General features: G+C 40.8%; 3 protein-coding genes and 1 long non-coding RNA gene across 5 annotated transcripts in view; 2 read left to right on the top strand and 2 right to left on the bottom strand.

Annotated features, from left to right (window-relative positions):
- The first annotated feature begins 227 nt into the window (after positions 1–227).
- On the top strand, positions 228–1,941 carry LOC108890801 (nuclear factor 7, ovary-like). The gene is made up of 2 exons (XM_018687813.2): positions 228–375; positions 488–1,941. Exon 2 carries the CDS (start codon positions 505–507, stop codon positions 1,909–1,911), a length of 1,407 nt encoding a protein of 468 aa, XP_018543329.1. The 5' UTR covers positions 228–375; positions 488–504; the 3' UTR covers positions 1,912–1,941.
- LOC127143077 (uncharacterized) overlaps positions 576–17,862 on the bottom strand; it is a 20,885-nt gene continuing 3,598 nt past the window's right edge. Inside the window, exon 3 of the long non-coding RNA XR_007814249.1 lies at positions 576–716. This is a non-coding gene — a long non-coding RNA (uncharacterized LOC127143077). The remainder of the gene's footprint in view (positions 717–17,862) is intronic.
- On the top strand, positions 3,579–5,494 carry LOC108890800 (E3 ubiquitin-protein ligase TRIM35). 2 transcript variants are annotated; one of them, XM_051074261.1, is made up of 2 exons: positions 3,579–4,802; positions 5,055–5,494. In XM_051074261.1, the coding sequence occupies exons 1-2, from the start codon at positions 3,821–3,823 to the stop codon at positions 5,261–5,263; spliced, it is 1,191 nt and encodes a 396-aa protein (XP_050930218.1). In that variant the 5' UTR covers positions 3,579–3,820; the 3' UTR covers positions 5,264–5,494. The 2 variants fall into 2 exon arrangements, with proteins under 2 accessions (XP_050930218.1, XP_018543328.1); XM_018687812.2 differs by having other exon boundaries at positions 3,581–5,494.
- Positions 8,317–12,671, bottom strand: LOC108890799 (cytochrome c1, heme protein, mitochondrial-like). Its single transcript, XM_018687811.2, has 7 exons — positions 12,504–12,671; positions 10,450–10,640; positions 10,180–10,306; positions 9,763–9,920; positions 9,493–9,653; positions 9,248–9,348; positions 8,317–9,016 (listed from the first exon to the last, which is right to left on the bottom strand). Exons 1-7 carry the CDS (start codon positions 12,582–12,584, stop codon positions 8,912–8,914), a joined length of 924 nt encoding a protein of 307 aa, XP_018543327.1. The 5' UTR covers positions 12,585–12,671; the 3' UTR covers positions 8,317–8,911.

Genomic DNA, 17,862 nt, shown 5'->3' with positions numbered 1-17,862 from the left:
TGTCATACCACTTAAACATGGATCATATATAAAAGGTGAAAACAAGCATACCATTAAGAACTACTTTTACAGCTCTGCGCACTGTTTATCATTCAACAATGTCCATGAAGCAGCTTTGGCATGAAACTCACCACTGGTGTATTCAGAGACATAACCTGTCAAAGCTCCACCTCTCACCTGACCACTCTGACACAAACCAGGAAATGCCATTTTATATTCGTCCTCAGTACCGAGAGACACATTCACTACTGAGAGACACATTTCAATAAGATTCACCTTCAGACCAAACTAACAGCTTCCACAGAGAGAGGACAGCTACAGGAAGGAAAACAGGAACACTGCAACTTTAACCTGCAACAATTCAACACACTGACTGTGAGTTTTTATAAACAACATAACTGAAAGTGAAAGTAACTTAAACTGAAACACTGAAATGTATTAGGGAATCCACAACTGACTGATCCTTGTGCTTGTTTTGTGTTTTCAGCTTCAGTCAGAGAGAAAATGTCTTCCAGGTCAGAGGAGGATCTCTCCTGTCCTGTCTGCCATGACATCTTTAAAGAACCTGTTGTTCTGTCATGTAGCCACAGCTTCTGTAAAGACTGTCTGCAGAGCTGGTGGAGAGAGAAACTAATACATGAGTGTCCAGTTTGTAAGAGAAGATCATCAAAGGCAGAGCCACCTATTTGTTTGCCATTGAAGAACCTGTGTGAGATCTTCTTACTGGAGAGAGATCAGAGAACTTCAGCAGGGTCTGAGTCTCTCTGCAGTCTGCACTCTGAGAAACTGAAGCTCTTCTGTCTGGACCATCAGCAGCCAGTGTGTGTCATCTGCAGAGATTCAAAGATACACAACAACCACAGATTCAGACCCATCGATGAAGCTGCACAGGATCACAAAGAGGAGCTTCAGAAATCCCTGAAGCCTTTACAAGAGAAACTGAAGCTGCTTAAACAAGTTATAGGAAACTGTGATCAAACAGCAGAACACATTAAGGTCCAGGTCCAACACACAGAGAGGCAGATTAAGGAGCAGTTTAAGAAGCTTCACCAGTTTCTACAAGAGGAAGAGGAGGCCAGGATCACTGCTCTGAGGGAGGAAGAGGAGCTGAAGAGTCAGATGATGAAGGAGAAGATTGAGGCTCTGAGCAGAGAGATAGCAGCTCTTTCACACACAATCAGAGCCACAGAGGAGGAGCTGAGAGCTGAAGACGTCTCATTCCTGCTCAACTACAAGGCTGCAGTGAAAAGAGTCCAGCAGCGCCCCCTGCTGGAGGATCCACAGCTGGTCTCAGGAGCTCTGATAGACGTGGTCAAACACCTGGGCAACCTGACCTTCAACATCTGGAACAAGATGAAGGAGATGGTCTCCTACACTCCTGTGATTCTGGATCCAAACTCTGCTCATCCAAGACTCATTCTGTCTGAAGATCTGACCAGTGTGAGTTATGGAGAGAAACAGAAGCTTCCTGACAATCCACAGAGATTTGACAACTATGCCATTGTCCTGGGCTCTGAGGGCTTTAACTCAGGGACTCACAGCTGGGATGTTGAGGTTGGAGACAGTGCAGTCTGGATTCTGGGTGTGGTAGCAGAGTCTGGTGAGAGGAAGGGGCGTACGGCGGCACTGGCTCAATCGTGGAGAATAGGGTTAAATCAGGGTAAATACACAGCGTACTCTCCACCAGATCCCATCACTTTTCTCTCAGTGAAGAAGCTCCAAAGAATCAGAGTTCATCTGGACTGGAACAGAGGAAAACTGTCATTCACTGATCGTGATACTAACACACACATACACACCTTCACACACACTTTCACTGAGAGACTGTTTCCATACATCTCCACAAACAGAGAAATTCCACATAAGATATTACCAGTGAACATTTCTGTTACAACAGAGCAGCTCAATTAAAGATGAAGAACATGATGATATAATACACAATATGCTGTTCGTCTTTTATAAATACCTTCAACTATCTTTGGTTGCTTTGATGGGGACATGGTGGGTAACAGTATTATATTTGGCCTATAAATGTTATGTCTGTGACAGTTTAGTTTGCTATGATGTAATACAGTCTCATGAATCACTGAGGACAATCCACTGAACTCTTTCAGATATAGAATATGTAACATTGCTCTCTGTAAAAGTAACAGCTTCTTGTCATTCAAACATGGGTCTAAGTTATAGAAATGTTCCACGCTGACAGATGACAGGACTGTTGAGATAGGACTGGCAAATGTATTCCCCTCAGCAGCAAATGGCTCCTATACAGAACAATAACACAAGTGTTTCTATAGCTCATAGTTTATATAAACAGTTTGTTAATAATCAGAACATGTGAGACTTCTTTGAGCTATAGATGTTTGATGGTGTGTTGATTTAACAAGTTGATACATAAAATAATAAAGAAAGAAGTGAAAAGGGAGATTCACTGAGTGTAATTTTAACAACACTTTATCAACCTCCTGCCATCCAGTCTGATGTTATGTTTTAACCAGTTCTACTGCAGAGGATTATTTTCCTGCCTCAATTTCATATTCTTGATAAAGAGGTGTTTGCTGCATCTAACTGCAGCCAGCTCTGAAAAGCAGCATGTCACAAATACCTCACACAGTCCAACACTGTTCAGTGGAAATTTGGAGTCTGATGTCACGTTCATGTTGTGCTGGAAAAAAACAAAAGAAATACAATAGTTAGAATATCTCTCTACAGAATAATCAGAATGATGCAAAACGTGATGTATTTCTTAGGTTTATAAATTCTGCTTAATGAATCAAACTGCAACAAAGAACCTCAATGCACAATACAAATGATCAAAATGATGAAAATTGTGCGGGCAACTACAAATCAAAGTATGAGGCCAACAGCTCCACCATTATGACTCAGTAAAAATACAGAAATAAGATTAGTACTGTTATAACAACAGGGTAAAACAGGGGAAATACTTTGGTATTATGACAAAAATATCTTGCTAATAACAATGAAAAAGTCTTGGTAAATTAATAACAATTCTTTAAATAATGGGGCAAAACCATGAGTGTAATACTGAGGAAATTAGATTAACATGATAAAACGAGGGGGAAATGGGTTGCTCTGCTCTCAATAATGAGGTTAATCTAGAGTAAAAGTCCCCCAAAAATAACGAGGGAACACTGATGCAAAATCTTATCTGAGAGTAATACTGGGATTATATTTAGTTTGGAAAACATGTTGATGAAAAACAGAGTATTAAGATAATAATTAGAGGTAATATATTGGCAGAGTTATATCAGAATAATCCCCTCACAGTCACAACAAAAAGAATGACCTTCAGTAAATACCATAAAACACCTAACAGATGAACCACCACCTGTGTATACTTGACTTAATTAAAAACCACAGACCAGAGTCAGTATCTGGCCACACAGACATTAGTGTCTTTATGGTAATAACTAATTATGATTTCATGGAATTTTCTTGTGGTTGTGAAGGTATTTCACTGACACTATCCCATGAGTATCGAGAAACCTTAATAATAGTATTACATCACTAAAGCTCCACCCCTGAGTTGCCCCACCTGAAACCTGCCAGTAACAGTTTGTCATGCTTCCTCATTCACCTAGAGACAAAAAAACACAGCCAGTAAGATTCACCATCAGATCAGACTAACAACATCCACTGACAGAGGACAGCTAGAGGAGGGAATATTGTTATACTGCCACTTCAACCTGCTCCAACACCAACCTCTGAATGTGAGTTTTATATAAAGAGAGAGGAAAAAAACATTACTCAAAGTGAAAGTAAGTGTCAATGTGGAGCCACAGGTGACGGATCGTGATTTATGCCTGGTGTGTTTTCAGCTTCACACAGAGAGAAAATGTCACACCGTTCAGAGGAGGATCTCTCCTGTCCTGTCTGCCGTGACATCTTTAAAGAACCTGTTGTCCTGTCATGTAGCCACAGCTTCTGTAAAGACTGTCTGCAGAACTGGTGGAGAGAGAAACAAATACAAGAGTGTCCAGTTTGTAAGAGGAAATCATCGAGGAGTAAACCACCCTGCAACTTGGTCTTAAAGAAGCTGTGTGAGACCTTTGTACTAAATGGAGAGACCAGAACTTCAGCAGGGTCTGAGCCTCTCTGCAGTCTGCACTCTGAGAAACTGAAGCTCTTCTGTCTGAACCATCAGCAACCAGTGTGTCTCATCTGTCTGCATTCAGACACACATGCTGGACACAAATTCAAACCTATTAATGAAATTATACAGGATCACAGAGAGGAACTTCAGGAATCCCTGAAGCCTTTACAAGAGAAACTGAAGCTGTTTGAACAAGTTAAAGGAAACTGTGATCAAACAGCAGAACACATTAAGGTCCAGGTCCAACACACAGAGAGGCAGATTAAGGAGCAGTTTAAGAAGCTTCACCAGTTTCTACAAGAGGAAGAGGAGGCCAGGATCAGTGCTCTGAGGGAGGAAGAGGAGCTGAAGAGTCAGATGATGAAGGAGAAGATTGAGGCTCTGAACAGAGAGATAGCAGCTCTTTCACACACAATCAGAGCCACAGAGGAGGAGCTGAGAGCTGAAGACGTCTCATTCCTGCTCAACTACAAGGCTGCAGTGAAAAGAGTCCAGCAGCGCCCCCTGCTGGAGGATCCACAGCTGGTCTCAGGAGCCCTGATAGATGTGGCCAAACACCTGGGCAACCTGACCTTCAACGTCTGGAACAAGATGAAGGAGATGGTCTCCTACACTCCTGTGATTCTGGATCCAAACTCTGCTCATCCAGACCTCGTCCTGTCTGAAGATCTGACCAGTGTGAGACTTGGTGAGAGACAGAAGCTTCCTGACAATCCAGAGAGGTTTGACTACTTCCGCATTGTCCTGGGCTCTGAGGGCTTTGACTCAGGGAATCACAGCTGGGATGTTGAGGTTGGAGACAGTGGAGACTGGTTTCTGGGTGTGACAGCACAGTCTGTCCAGAAAAAGGGAAAACATCCGTCTTGTTTGTGGAGAATAGGGTACTTTGATGGTAAATACATAGCACGCTTCTTATCAGATCCCTCCACTGTTCTTTCAGTGATGAAGAAGCTCCAGAGGATCAGAGTTGATCTGGACTGGAACAGAGGAAAGCTGTCCTTCTTCGATCTGGACACTAATATGCACATATACACCTTTACACACACTTTTACCGAGAGGGTGTCTCCATACTTTAACACTGTAAATATACACCCACTGAAGATAATACCAATAAAGGTCTCTGTACGGCCGTGTTCAGACAGACATTAACACTGTCTGAAAACCCTCATTCACTTACATGACACCACTGTACAGGCTCAGTGTGGGTGCCAACGCTGAGGGCTCAGGTAAAAAAAAAGAACTTAAACTTGTACTCAAGTTTGACTGCAATACAGTGCAACATCATCCAACAATGCACTGCAACCACTAGATCAAATACATGCAAGACCTAAACCAGTCTGCCATGACTGCAACGGTGGCAGTGCTCCTGAAGAACTTACGGGTCTGTGTCACTAAAATGATTTTAGACAGTTGCAAGGTTCAGTTGTTAAGTTATTAGTTCATATATAAAACTGATAGATGTACAGATGTATAAAGTGATTTAAATGTCTATTTAAGTGATGCTATTCAAAGTATTGGAAACAGCATTTTTACAGTTAGAATATGTTAAGTACATGTCAATTATTAATTTTGTTCCATTATTCTGTCTGTAGATTATTCATGAATGTGAAAATAAAAGTATTCTTTAACTTGAACCTACTTTAATTCTGTTAATCTTGTCTTCCTAACATATTTCATTGCAATTAACTTGACTGTTTCGTTACTTAAAGGGTTAATACTTTTTCACATGGGAGATTAAGGTAAAGCACCAATAATAAAATGAAACTTGAAACTTGTTTTTTGTGTATCACAGTTAACACATCAGCATTTGGCAGTGGTCTGACTCCACCCCTTACCCAACTCACCTGACATAAAGCAGGAAACACAGTCTGTTATTTTTCCCTCACTAAGGAGACAAACAGACCAAGACGCAGATTTACCTTCACCTTCACCTCACTTCATGATGTCTGAGGATCTGACCAGTGTGAGACATGAAGAGGTGCAAAACCCTCCTGACAATCCAGAGAGGTTTGATTCCTTTCACTCTGTCCTGGGCTCTGAGGGTTTCAACTCAGGGACTCACAGCTGGGATGTTGATGTTGGAAAAAGCACATTCTGGTTTCTGGGTGTGGCAGCCGAGTCCGTTGAGAGGAAGGGAAAGAAACAGTCTGGATTATGGAGAATAGGGTTCTGTGATGGTAAATACAGAGCACGCTCCCCAACAGAGCCAGAAACTGCGCTTACAGTGGTGACAAAGCTAAAGAGGATCAGAATTCAGCTGGACTGGAACAGCGGACTACTGTCTTTCTCTGATCTGAATACAGACTCACACATTCACACCTTCACACACACTTTCACTGACACGTTGTTTCCGTATATTAACACTCTAAATGAAGTGCCACTAAAGATATTACCAGTGAAGATCTCTGTAACAACAGAACAGGACAATCAGAGATGAACAACACAATGCTTTATAAGCTTTATGCCCCTTAAATACTTTGATTATGCTGTGCACATTATCACACAGGTTCTTGTTGATGTACTGTTAAAACAGTTTGGTTTTCCTGGTAATACAGTGCCTACATTATGTGAAAAAAAACTGTGTACTATAACTATAGCAAACTACAGTGGGGGAAGCAGTACAGGGGCCGATTTCACCCCTTGGTAGTGCTATCTTACAGTTACCAGAACAGAGAACAGACAGATGAATGAAAACGGTATTGGAGCAACAGAACCAGTCTACACTCAGCTGGCAGTTAATGATACACCTAACTGAAACTGATGCAGTCCAATACAACAAAATACAACATCCAGAAAAAGTTGCAACTGTTTAAAAATCCTTTTGTCATATAGTGTCATTTAGTTAATTAACCTTTAGAGAAACTGATGCTTACCTCTGTGACCTACAGGTACACTGAGCCAAAACATCCCGTCTAAAATCCTTCCTATGCTGCCAACACAGCACTAACAACTTGTGGTTTCAGGCACCAAGATGTTAGCAGCAGATGCTTTTAAATAACGCTGGCCCCAAATGACTGAACTGTTATTTACTGGTGTTTTTGCAAGTTTGATATGAATAGTTTACTCTGGTAGGCTAAGTACAGTTGCAACAAGTGTCTAATTCCTCCAATCAGAAATGCACAAGAAACTCACCCCAACTCAATCTGTTTGATGGTGCTGATTTCTTGGTACACTGTCCTGTTTGAAGGGTTTCCATCCAGGTGCCTGACGAATTTATTTGCACTGCAAATAAAACACAAGACATTTCTGTGTAAATACTGACATGCTTGCTCCATCAGTAAAGGATTACAATATAAATGCAACTATTACAAACTACCTAACATGCTGTAATATGTACTCTTTACTGTAACAACACTATCTATGTCAGCTCCTGAATCCAGCATTTCCCGATACATCAACCTACCTGAGAGTAGTACAGTTATCAAAATCAGGTCACTGACATTAATGTCGAGTCCGACAATTGCAGGCTCGACATTAGCTACCGAAGCTAACCGTGGTTAGCTGCCCTTTCTTCTAACATTAGTCACTTTATATGCCTAAAAAGCGTCACAGTCATTCTAACATAACTGTATATCTCGCTTGTGAACTTTTCTCACCTGCAGACAGTTTTATTAAAGCGTCGCCTTCGTTCTGTGTTGTCTTCACTGTTTCGTGTTAGGACTTCGCTCACTTGCTGCTGCTGTAAAGCATTACAGTCATCCTTACCGGTACTGCCATCTACTGGCGCAAAGGAGTATTGCCATAAAACTTTCAGATAACAGCAGGTGAAACTTCCTGACAAGCATTTTCAAACAATAAGCAACAGAAAAATAATCACAAAATCTAATGTTAAATAATTTGAAAACATTGTTTTGTTGACTTCTAAATGACATAGCTGGCATGCTCAGCTTTATCACGGCTAGCGGGAGCAGCATGCAACCACACATTCCAACCCCATACAGTAATATTAATGCTTTTTTAAAACATTTAATTTTTCAATGTTGAGATGTAAAGCTGTCAAAATACTGCTACAAACTAGCATGGTAGTGATGCAGTGGTCAACAAATTATAACTTCATGGCAAAGTTTGTTCAGGTCACCAGTTTATTAAATATTTACACGACAAAGCAGAAATTATCAGAATGACACAAGCAGTGTTGAAAAGCTTGGTGAGTAACGACTACTGCTGCTGCTACTAGGGACAAAACAAACCGCCACACAAAGTTTCCTTTAAGATAATTTATTTTGTACAGTAAAACAGAGGTTCAGAGGTTGCATTTGATCCACTGAGCGGCTTTGTGGAGACGATAGGGGGAGGATGGATTTACACACACCCAGGATGTTATAAACTTTGAGGGCAACCATTTCTCTGCGTTTGTGTTGTAATTGAGTATCTTACAAATATGGGCAATCAATTAACTTATCAGTCAATTGTGACAAAGTGTCTGAAACGAGATGTCAAGACATGAGCTGCTAGCAGCAATGACTCAATGCAGATCAAACAAACATAAACTTTGTGGAGGGTGCATTCAAGAACGCCACAACGCTCTGACACAAACTCGCACCATAATACATCAGATACAGGAAAATCTGTCACACCATTGGTTCTACCATGCCAACAACTAAAAAAAAGGCATTTTTCTGAAGGAATAAACATGTAATATATACCCTTATTTCTCTAACCCCTCTTAGAAAGGCATGTGTGTGTTATCTGTTGCTCTGTGTCCATATGATCAATGTGAGGTGAGCGTTGTGGGGTCACTGAATGCAGCCCTCTCTGGTAGCTTTTATGCCCAGATTGGGGTGTGTTTGTTTCCTTTTATTTGGGAGGCCTGTAGGCCATCTTTCTGCTCTTCATCACAGACCACCTGTGTCTCTTCATGTAGTAGAGCAGAGGGATGAGGATGGCTGAGCCCATCAGCAACTGAAAGAGAATGTAAAGATTAATTCTTGAACAAGCTCCATCTTTACACTTTGTTCCATTGTGTCTGTATGCTCAGACTTAGAAAAACAAATTGTAACTGCCTAGATTAAAGTAATTAAAAAGTATTGTTTTGGAATGTGTACCCACAATAACCAACATAATGAAGCTAGCAAAAGAAATTTTCAAAAGACACCTAGTCCAGATACAATTTGTTGTATATATATATTGTACCTTCAGTCCCATGCGTTTGCGCTGGTCGTGCTCTGGCTCAGCAGCCCACCTCAAGAAGGTACACACATCCTTAGCAACCTGGCTCATGGTGGCAGGGGTTCCTATGGCAACAGAAACAAATCCACCGTCAGCACCATGTTTTGAGCATGTTCTTCATTTCTGCACAATTCACTGTTTATTCGTGTAACCAGTTAATCGAACAGCAGATACAGATACACACACACACACAGAGCATCTTTACTTACCGTCCTCATACTCCAGCACCTCATTGTAGATGGGTGGGGCCATGCCAATGGCCTGGCCAGGGAAGTAGGGGTTGTAGTAGAGTCCCTCTCTCACTGTCACTCCAGCTGGAGGCTCACAGTATCCTGTCAGCAGGCTGAACACGTAGTCCTCTCCTCCATGTCTGAGTGGAGTAGGGAGACACAACAATAAACACCAGGGACACACTGATTTTGAGTAATTTTGTGGCTTTCCAGCTTAACTGTGTAGTTTTTCTGTATTTCAGGACTTACCTGGCATTGACAATGTAGCTGAGGTCTGGAGGCAGGGCTCCGTTGTTGGCAACCCGGGCTGCCTCAGGGTTGGGGTAGGGCTTTGGGAAGTAGTCTGACAGCTTTCCTGGCCGAGTGAACATCTCTCCACTCTCATCAGGACCATCCACTACCTCAACCTAAACACAACACGCAAGACAACTTTAAACCAGAAACCTTGAAATGTAACAGCAGATACAGATCTCATCACCTGCTGGCAGATATTCAGAATTTAAATCTAAAAATAACCAAAACCTATGACACAGTTTATTTTTATGTGTATGCTATAAAATATTAAGATAATGTTATGTGATCTATTTGAAACTGTTGGCACCCTGGATTTTTGGATTCTTTCTCTTATTCTTATACTCTCTCACACACACACAGAGAGAGCCTTACCTCCTCCGCAATGGTCTTAACCTCGGCCTCTGTGTGCGACACTCCCACCAGGTTTCTGAAGGCCAGGTACTCCATACTGTGGCAGGCTGAACACACCTGCTTATACACCTGGTACCCTCGACGAATACTGCAGGAGACGGAAAGAGCACAGAGAAACAGTTATGGTTAAAAATGTGGCCAATGTGATCAGATGAGCTGAAACACTCCCTAATTACTGATTGTGTCTAACAACTGCAGACTGTGGAGTGTGTGTGTGTCCATTCATCACACCTAGCATGGTCCAGAGAGGACAGAGGTCCAGCATGACTCCAGGGGTACTGAGGAGGATGGAGCTCCAGGTCGGAGGCTTTGACGGACTGGTGCAGCATCAGAGCAAGCCCTGCCCCGCCGGCTGTGACCACACCTAGTGTTGTAAGGGCAACCTTCTTGTTCCGTGGCAGGCTGGCAAAGGACATGTTGGCCTACAGAGACACAAGAGCACAACGAGATGCCAATTACTTATCAAAAGAAGCAGCAATCTGAAGCCCAAACTAATAGTTGAAAGAGAAGAAATCAGCAGCTCTAATATTACAGACTTAGTCTTTTATAAAACCCCTTTTCTATCCTGAAATTTCAGTAAGTATATAATTATTAAATTTAAAATGTGGGAAGAAAAATAGCCCTGGTAAATAATTTTCATATTCTGCTAATTCTCAATTAAGTTTGAAATTGTTTTGTCTACAAAATGTCAAAAAATATTGAAAATCCTCATTTCTGGAAGCCAAATGTGACAGTGGATAGCCAACTAACAACTAAATCCCCAAAATATCTTGATTACTATCACATAAGTCAAAGAAAAGTGACAGACTGCCACATTTCAGAGGTTGGAACTTGATATTGTTTGACATTTAAAATAAGGTAAAATATGGTTTATAGATTACTAAAATAATTGCTAAAATAATTCCATTTACTGAGCAATTCAGCTATAGTAAGAATAAACAATATAAACAGCAGGTGCTGACTGCAATGACACACTTTGTCACATTCATCTATCAAACTATAAATTCATCTCAGGACACGGCATTGCTGTATGGATAATGTTTGAAAAGTTCAGTTCCTCACAATGCCCTTGTTTACAGTGTGAGCTTATAATATGAACGCTCGTCGTCCTTATGAAACTGCCCTTCACTACTGCTTCTGTAACCAGGCAGCAGCAAGTGTCTCATGACAGCATCCCTGCACTAACACACACACACACACACTCATTTTCTGCCTCAATCTCTACTGTGGACCCTCAAATTAAAACAAAATGGGGAAAAAATAATAAAATCAGCTTTATAGCAATGCAATGCATCAGCTGCATAGCCACAGCTATGAGTTGCATGTAATTAATCTCAAACCTACTGAGTGTCAATCAGTGGTGGAAAGTAACGAGGGTAAAGTACAACTTAAAGGTACTAATATTTCGACTTGGAATGCTTAGGACTTTTACTCCACTACATGTTAGGAGGAAATATTGTTCTTAACTCACTTTCATTAGTCTTAGTCTACAATTATGTGGCCTATTGCTGGACTACATGTACACAAGTAAGATTTTGAATGCAGGACTTTACCTACTTCTGGATTTTTTACATTAGAATATGATTATTTTTACTTATGTGAAGGCTCTGAGAAGTCTCTCCACTAATCGACTCAACAAAAACATACCGGGGAAATATGGATGGCGTCTCCGGACGCACTCTTAAAAGACACTTAAAAATGAAGGATGCAGCAGCATACATGACTGGAGAGGCTTTTCTTCGCCGGAAGTCCTTTCAGTCCTTGAAATGCTAACTCGCTAGCAAGCAGATTAGCTCAGATACATGAGCTATTACTGTTCCCGACAATGTTATGATCCACACAAGTGTAAACACTCCGATCGTCCACTCTGGCGTGCAGACTTGTAGTCACATACGTTAGCCAATGTGGAAGTTTAACTTGAGCGGACGAGTCTCCTTGCCGGCTTTTTGACACCACATCATGAGTTAGCTAACCGGCTAGCTTGCTCGATCTAGTGACCACCAAGTTTTTAGACAAGTTTTTACGTTTGTTGTTTCATTGTCTGACGCCGAACAAGTCTCCATAATCTAAGAACGATAAAATATCCAATAAGATAATGCCACAGCCGTAATCGACATCCTGAAAACGTCTGAGAACACGAGTGACCTTGTCTCACCCCACTGACAGCAACCGGGCTAACATTAGCTCAGTGTCAGAACGGCTTATAGCAGTGGTGTTTCATTAAACTTTCGTTATAAATGCACTCTGCCCTGGGTGATTAATACAACGCCCATCTATCGACCTACCTTGGGCGTCTTGATAGTTTTCGGTGTGCTGAGGAGGGTTCTCCCACACCCCGATAGCACCACGACTCGTAGCGCCGCCATCTTCTCTGAGGTTCTCTGAGCTGGAAGGAGCTGCTGGACCAGCGACTAGCCGGCACAGAATGCTTCCGGTCTGAACCTTCAAAATAAAAACAGCATGCGTGAAGTGCCCTGCCTTGTACTTGCATGGGACGTCCCGGCTGCCACTGTCAGAATAAAACCACTGTAACCACATTCACAACACAGTATTTATCCAGTATGTAAAACTTTGAGAGGAGTGCCACACGTAAAAGCAACGCAGTTGAAATATTATTTAATTACGAGGTATTATCTATGGGGGAAAACCGTGGACTTCATTGTGTCATCCTCATTTTTCACTTGTGTGAGATTTAATGTTTACCATTTTCATGATGTGTCTAGGTCAAAATGAATAAGTAAGATTTTACCAACACTTGTAACAAGACTATAAGGGACTTAAAAAGTTCCTCCATGTCAATAACATAACTTTTATTCGATCCAAATAAAGCAGACCGCTGTTGTTTATCATGTATTGTGTATGGTCTCATTGTGCAACACGTATATATTTACAAATATGAGTTATTTTTAACAAATCAGTGGAAACATAAGTAGATGTAACTGTTAGTCCCGAGAGAAATGGCCTCTGCATTAAGACATACAAAAAAATCTGTTTTATACTCAAGAATAAAACACTGATATGATATAAGGCTCAGTTTTAACAATGTTAAAAACAAAAAGAAAAACAAACAAACAAAAAACTCGATTAAATGTTTTCTCCTCTCTGCGACGCCGCCATGTCAGCTCTTATTTTGACAGTAGCGTCTTTCTGTCCGGATCTACATATCTGGACTTATTCTGGCTAACTTGACTAAAATCTTACACAACGTGGATTTACACAACCTTTTTTTCTTGCATTGTTTAGTAACACATTACAAAACACCAAAATATGAATAAACTCAAACTTATTTTCTGTTCCGAAAAGAGCAGTTTGTTTGTTATAACCATAGACGGTCCATGGTTACAACTCAGATGTAAAGGTGATTTTGTGGGACTGCGGGTGGAAGTCTCCACCCAGCGGCTGCTTCGTGACTCTTCATAACCGTTGACCTAGATCTCGAAGTTGCTGTCGGACTGTAGCTCAACAGTAACATCATATAAGTTATGACAGAAACGTTTTCATATTCTCCTTGCTATTTAAATCTCCCTTCATGTTGTTTAACACTGAACATAAGGACAAAAGGGAGGTGGGGACGAGAGCAGTTCATCAGTCCTTGACCTCAAGTTGCGTTTGAATGAGAAACTTTATTAAACGACTTGACAGATAACATTGACAACATGCACATGTGGGTCAGCTAATTTTTTCTGTCCATAGTTTATTGTTTTTCCTTCTTTCTTTGTCTGTAGTTATGTCACCTCAAACACGAAAACCATTTTCTAAAATACTTGTCTTGTTTCTTGTTAGGAGTGGGGTTAAATATGCTAGGGCTGAAACAAACTTAGATTTTCATCATTAATTAATCTGTTTATTACCTCACTGTCGCCCATTGTTTAAACTGATGTTAGAAATGGGTCTTTTGATGGCCAGTGTCAGCAGGAGGATTGATGACAGCAAACAAAAATTGTTTATGGGCACCAGGCTACTGTTGTAATACTGACTTGAACCTGGGACAAAACAGACCAAAACCAGAGCTGGAGGTGCTGTACCTGTGTTCCTCAGAAGGTGGAAGCATGGCATCAAATAATAAAGACTGGTGGGTTTAAGTATTTCTGAAACGGCTGATCTCATGAGCTTTTCACATGTAACAGTCTGTAGAGTTTACTCAGAATGAAAACAGAAAACATCAGCAATTCTGCAAACAGAAACACCTTGGTGATGAGGGAGGTCAGAAGAGAATGGTTGGAGCTGACCTACGGCTACATGTTGAACCTTGAGGCTGATGGACTACAACAGCAGAGGACTTAGTTGGGTTCTACTCCCGTCAGCCAAAAACAGAAATCTTAAGAAAACTGGCTGTTGTTGTGTGTGTTAATGTGGGAAAAGAAGGAATTCATCATCTGAATCAATTATTTAGATATGTGAATAAAGCAAAAATACTTAATAAAGTATCTCCCAAAACTTTTCAAACAAATGTAAAATGTAAATGTGGAGAGGGAAACCACAATTTAAATAATGAAAGAACAAACATCTAACCTGAAATATTAAGATACATGAAAACATTGTTTGAATGAACTGTAACTGCAGATGGATGTTTGCTGTTTGACAGCAGGTAGGTAATAAACTATTCATCAGCCCCCAGTCATGTCTGTCATTGCCTGTGATGTTTGCCTGACAGGAGGTCTTCTCTGTGACGCTGCCATCAGGTATGTGCTGTGCATACGGGCGCTCCACATTTACAGCTATATGACAACTGCTGCAGCCTCATACTAGACTGAAAGATTCAATCTCATCAGAAATTTCACATGAGTAACTTAGCTGAGTTTTAAATACAGCAGCTGTTCTGGTAAAACACATAATTCATGAAACGCCACAGCGTACAAATACAAGATGGAATAAATGCAAGTTTGTTCCAACTTTGGGTCTTAATTTTGTAGTTTTGTCCATCCACCCTATCAACAATAACAACATTGTACTCAGCAAATTAATTTCTGAGAAGTCAAGAGACATAAGCAGTCAGACAATCACAGAGACTGGAATCAAAGCTCCAGGTTAGAAAGACTTATTTGGAAGAGAAAATTAAGATAAATGGTGAAATTATGAACCAGACTGTCCTGTGTAAACATCCATCCAAGCCTCTGCTGGTTGTCTATCAGCGCTCAGGTTCAAACTAGCTAACAAAAATGGTGTTCAGCTGTTTCACACATCACAACCATACTGCATTAGGGGAGATGATTGATGGGAATTCAGCACTGCAGAGGATCAATCACCGCTGTGTGGGATGCTCTCCTACTTTTATTGTTGGTGTTCACGTTAAGTTGTGCAAGAAAAGAAAACAGAGTGTTTTATAGAAGTCTCCAGTTTTATATTTCAGCCATTCCACTGACACTAGTCAAGGACTTCACACCCTGCAGTTAAATAAGAGAACTCTGTGTAACACAGCCTTTCAAAAAGGAGCAAGGTCTTTTACAGATGGGAGAACAGAATGATTTTTAAGATATCTTTGAAAAATATACACTGACTTGTTTTCTCTGAGACATGCCATGTGGCTGCTACTTCACCCAGAATTCAGCTGGGATAGGCTCCAGCCCCCCGTGCCCCAGATAAGTGGTAGAGATAATGGATGGATGGATCTTAGTATGTTAGCATATGAGGCCAGCATCAATTTAATGCTGGTGCATTGCTAACTTGTGCCTGCACAGTGGTTGCTCGGGGAAGCATGAGCCTCCCACAAGTTACGACCTCCAAGCTCAGTTCATTGCTAGCAGGCATCTGACGACACAGTGGGGGGATGATTTTACCTGCCTTTATCAGACATTAAATTTCATTTCATTTCATTTCTCCCTCTACAGAGGTCCACAGCGATGAATCAGGTGCAGAGACTTTTTGTAGAAATTCTCTTCTCCTATATTTGAATTAGGAATGTCTTAAAATACATACTATATATATTTTTTTCTTGTGCAACACCTTGGCGCAGCCTTTTGGTAAATATAGGCAGCATATACATTCTATTCTTCTAGTGTCGTAGAGGTTGAATGTGTCCCTCCTTCAGTGAAAGGACTGCAGCAAAGAGCGAACTGGAAGATCCTAATTTAAAAATTTAGGATTATTATTTGTGCGTACTCCTCTCCAGCAAGTCCAGCTGCCTTTGTATAGCACTTATGAATACCATGACCTGGGTGAGTGAGAATATTCACAGACATCCTCTGAAACACCACAAACATGGAAGTGTTTAAGATGTTACAGTAAGTGTTAATTATCATTTCAGGAAAGTGGTTGACATGAACAGACTTCCTTAAAATGGACAAGCATGGATCAGCAGTCATTTGCATCTTTTATTTTTACAGTGTAAAAGCCATGAGCCACTCAGATTCTGTTTGCTTTAATATAATTAATTATGCTTTCTATAATTGCTTCCTCCTTACATTTATGTAATTGTGCTCAAGTATCGAGAGACATTCAGTAAATCTGCCATTCCAATTAACATTTAGACTGTTTTCTTTATAGTGGGATGAACAATTCCATTTCCTTATTATTTATGAATTCATATCACTTTATGTTCATTTTGCTCTCCAGTGTAGGGAGATGGCAGTTGGTTGTTTAAAAAAATAGAGCCCAAATCAACATTAACGGTGTGATGTTCAACCAAAAGGCAGTTTGCGTTCATTGTATTCTGTGCAGCTGTAGTCCCAAGAGACTAAAGTTGTTTTCAATCAGCATTAAAATGATTGTTTTTGTGCAGATCTGCTAAGAAATGAGATCTGGTTGTAGATTAAAACGAGAAGAAACGAGATTAGCATTCACATGGCTGATCAGCTGAGTAACTGAGTATACAGGCTATATTTTATGGTTTGTATGCTGCGTGTTCCAGGGACAAAGTTTGTTCTTTCAATCAGGCACTAAAATCTCCTTCTTAAAGTGTTAGTGCGCAAGTGTGTTCTGTCACAGTTGTCTGTGTATTTACAGAGTATAGCTGGAATACATTTACCATGATGGCGTCATAAAGCGAATACATCATTAAAAATGTGGAACAGATCAACATTCACACACGCGTGAGGCAGAACTGACAGCTGAAATAATTGTCTCAGATCTCCTTAATGGGCTGCTGTGGACATGCTGTGTAATTTATAGACATGTTAGCTGTCATGAAGATTATGGGCTGTACATCACTCTGGTGTGTGAGTGTGTGTTGTTGAGAACTTGTGTGTTTTGAAGCGTCCACGGCTTTGACAGTGAGGTCAGTGAAGGCATGGTGTGTTCCAGTGTGGTTGCAGAGATCTGCATGTCGTGATGGTGTGTGTGTGTGTCGTGTGTGTGTGTGTGTGTGCTGTGTCAGATGTTTAAATCACAGTGAGCAGCTCCTCAACAGCTAAATCAAAAAACAGTATCTGCCTTCCAAGTCTGTGACATCTGATGTCTTAATTATACTGATATGTGCAGATAAACGGGCTGCAGGAATGACGATGCCTGAAAAGAGCAGGTGGTTGATTTAACTGCTCTACCAGCCTCTACTCCCAAGCACCAATAATTTATTTATTTACGTATTTATGTTTTCAGCCACAAGGGGGCAGAGTTTTAAAGTCTGTGGAGGAGTCAGTGCCACTGGTAAATTACTACAGGTCTCTCGATGACATTTCTCACTGGGTATGGACAATAGACAGAATGAGC

Source organism: Lates calcarifer, linkage group LG12 (assembly GCF_001640805.2).
Source record: "Lates calcarifer isolate ASB-BC8 linkage group LG12, TLL_Latcal_v3, whole genome shotgun sequence".
NCBI classification, from domain to species: domain Eukaryota; kingdom Metazoa; phylum Chordata; class Actinopteri; family Centropomidae; genus Lates; species Lates calcarifer.
This window is presented reverse-complemented; position numbering and strand designations above follow the sequence as displayed.

Coding starts and splice junctions, on each gene's coding strand:
- LOC108890799 (XM_018687811.2), bottom strand. CDS start 12,584: ATGGCGGCGCTACGAGTCGTGGTGCTATCGGGGTGTGGGAGAACCCTC. Junction 10,307..10,449: donor TCCTCTCTGGACCATGCTAG/GTGTGATGAATG, acceptor CGTCTCCTGCAG/TATTCGTCGAGGGTACCAGG. Junction 9,921..10,179: donor TTAAGACCATTGCGGAGGAG/GTAAGGCTCTCT, acceptor TGTTGTGTTTAG/GTTGAGGTAGTGGATGGTCC.
- LOC108890801 (XM_018687813.2), top strand. CDS start 505: ATGTCTTCCAGGTCAGAGGAGGATCTCTCCTGTCCTGTCTGCCATGAC.
- LOC108890800 (XM_018687812.2), top strand. CDS start 3,821: ATGCCTGGTGTGTTTTCAGCTTCACACAGAGAGAAAATGTCACACCGT.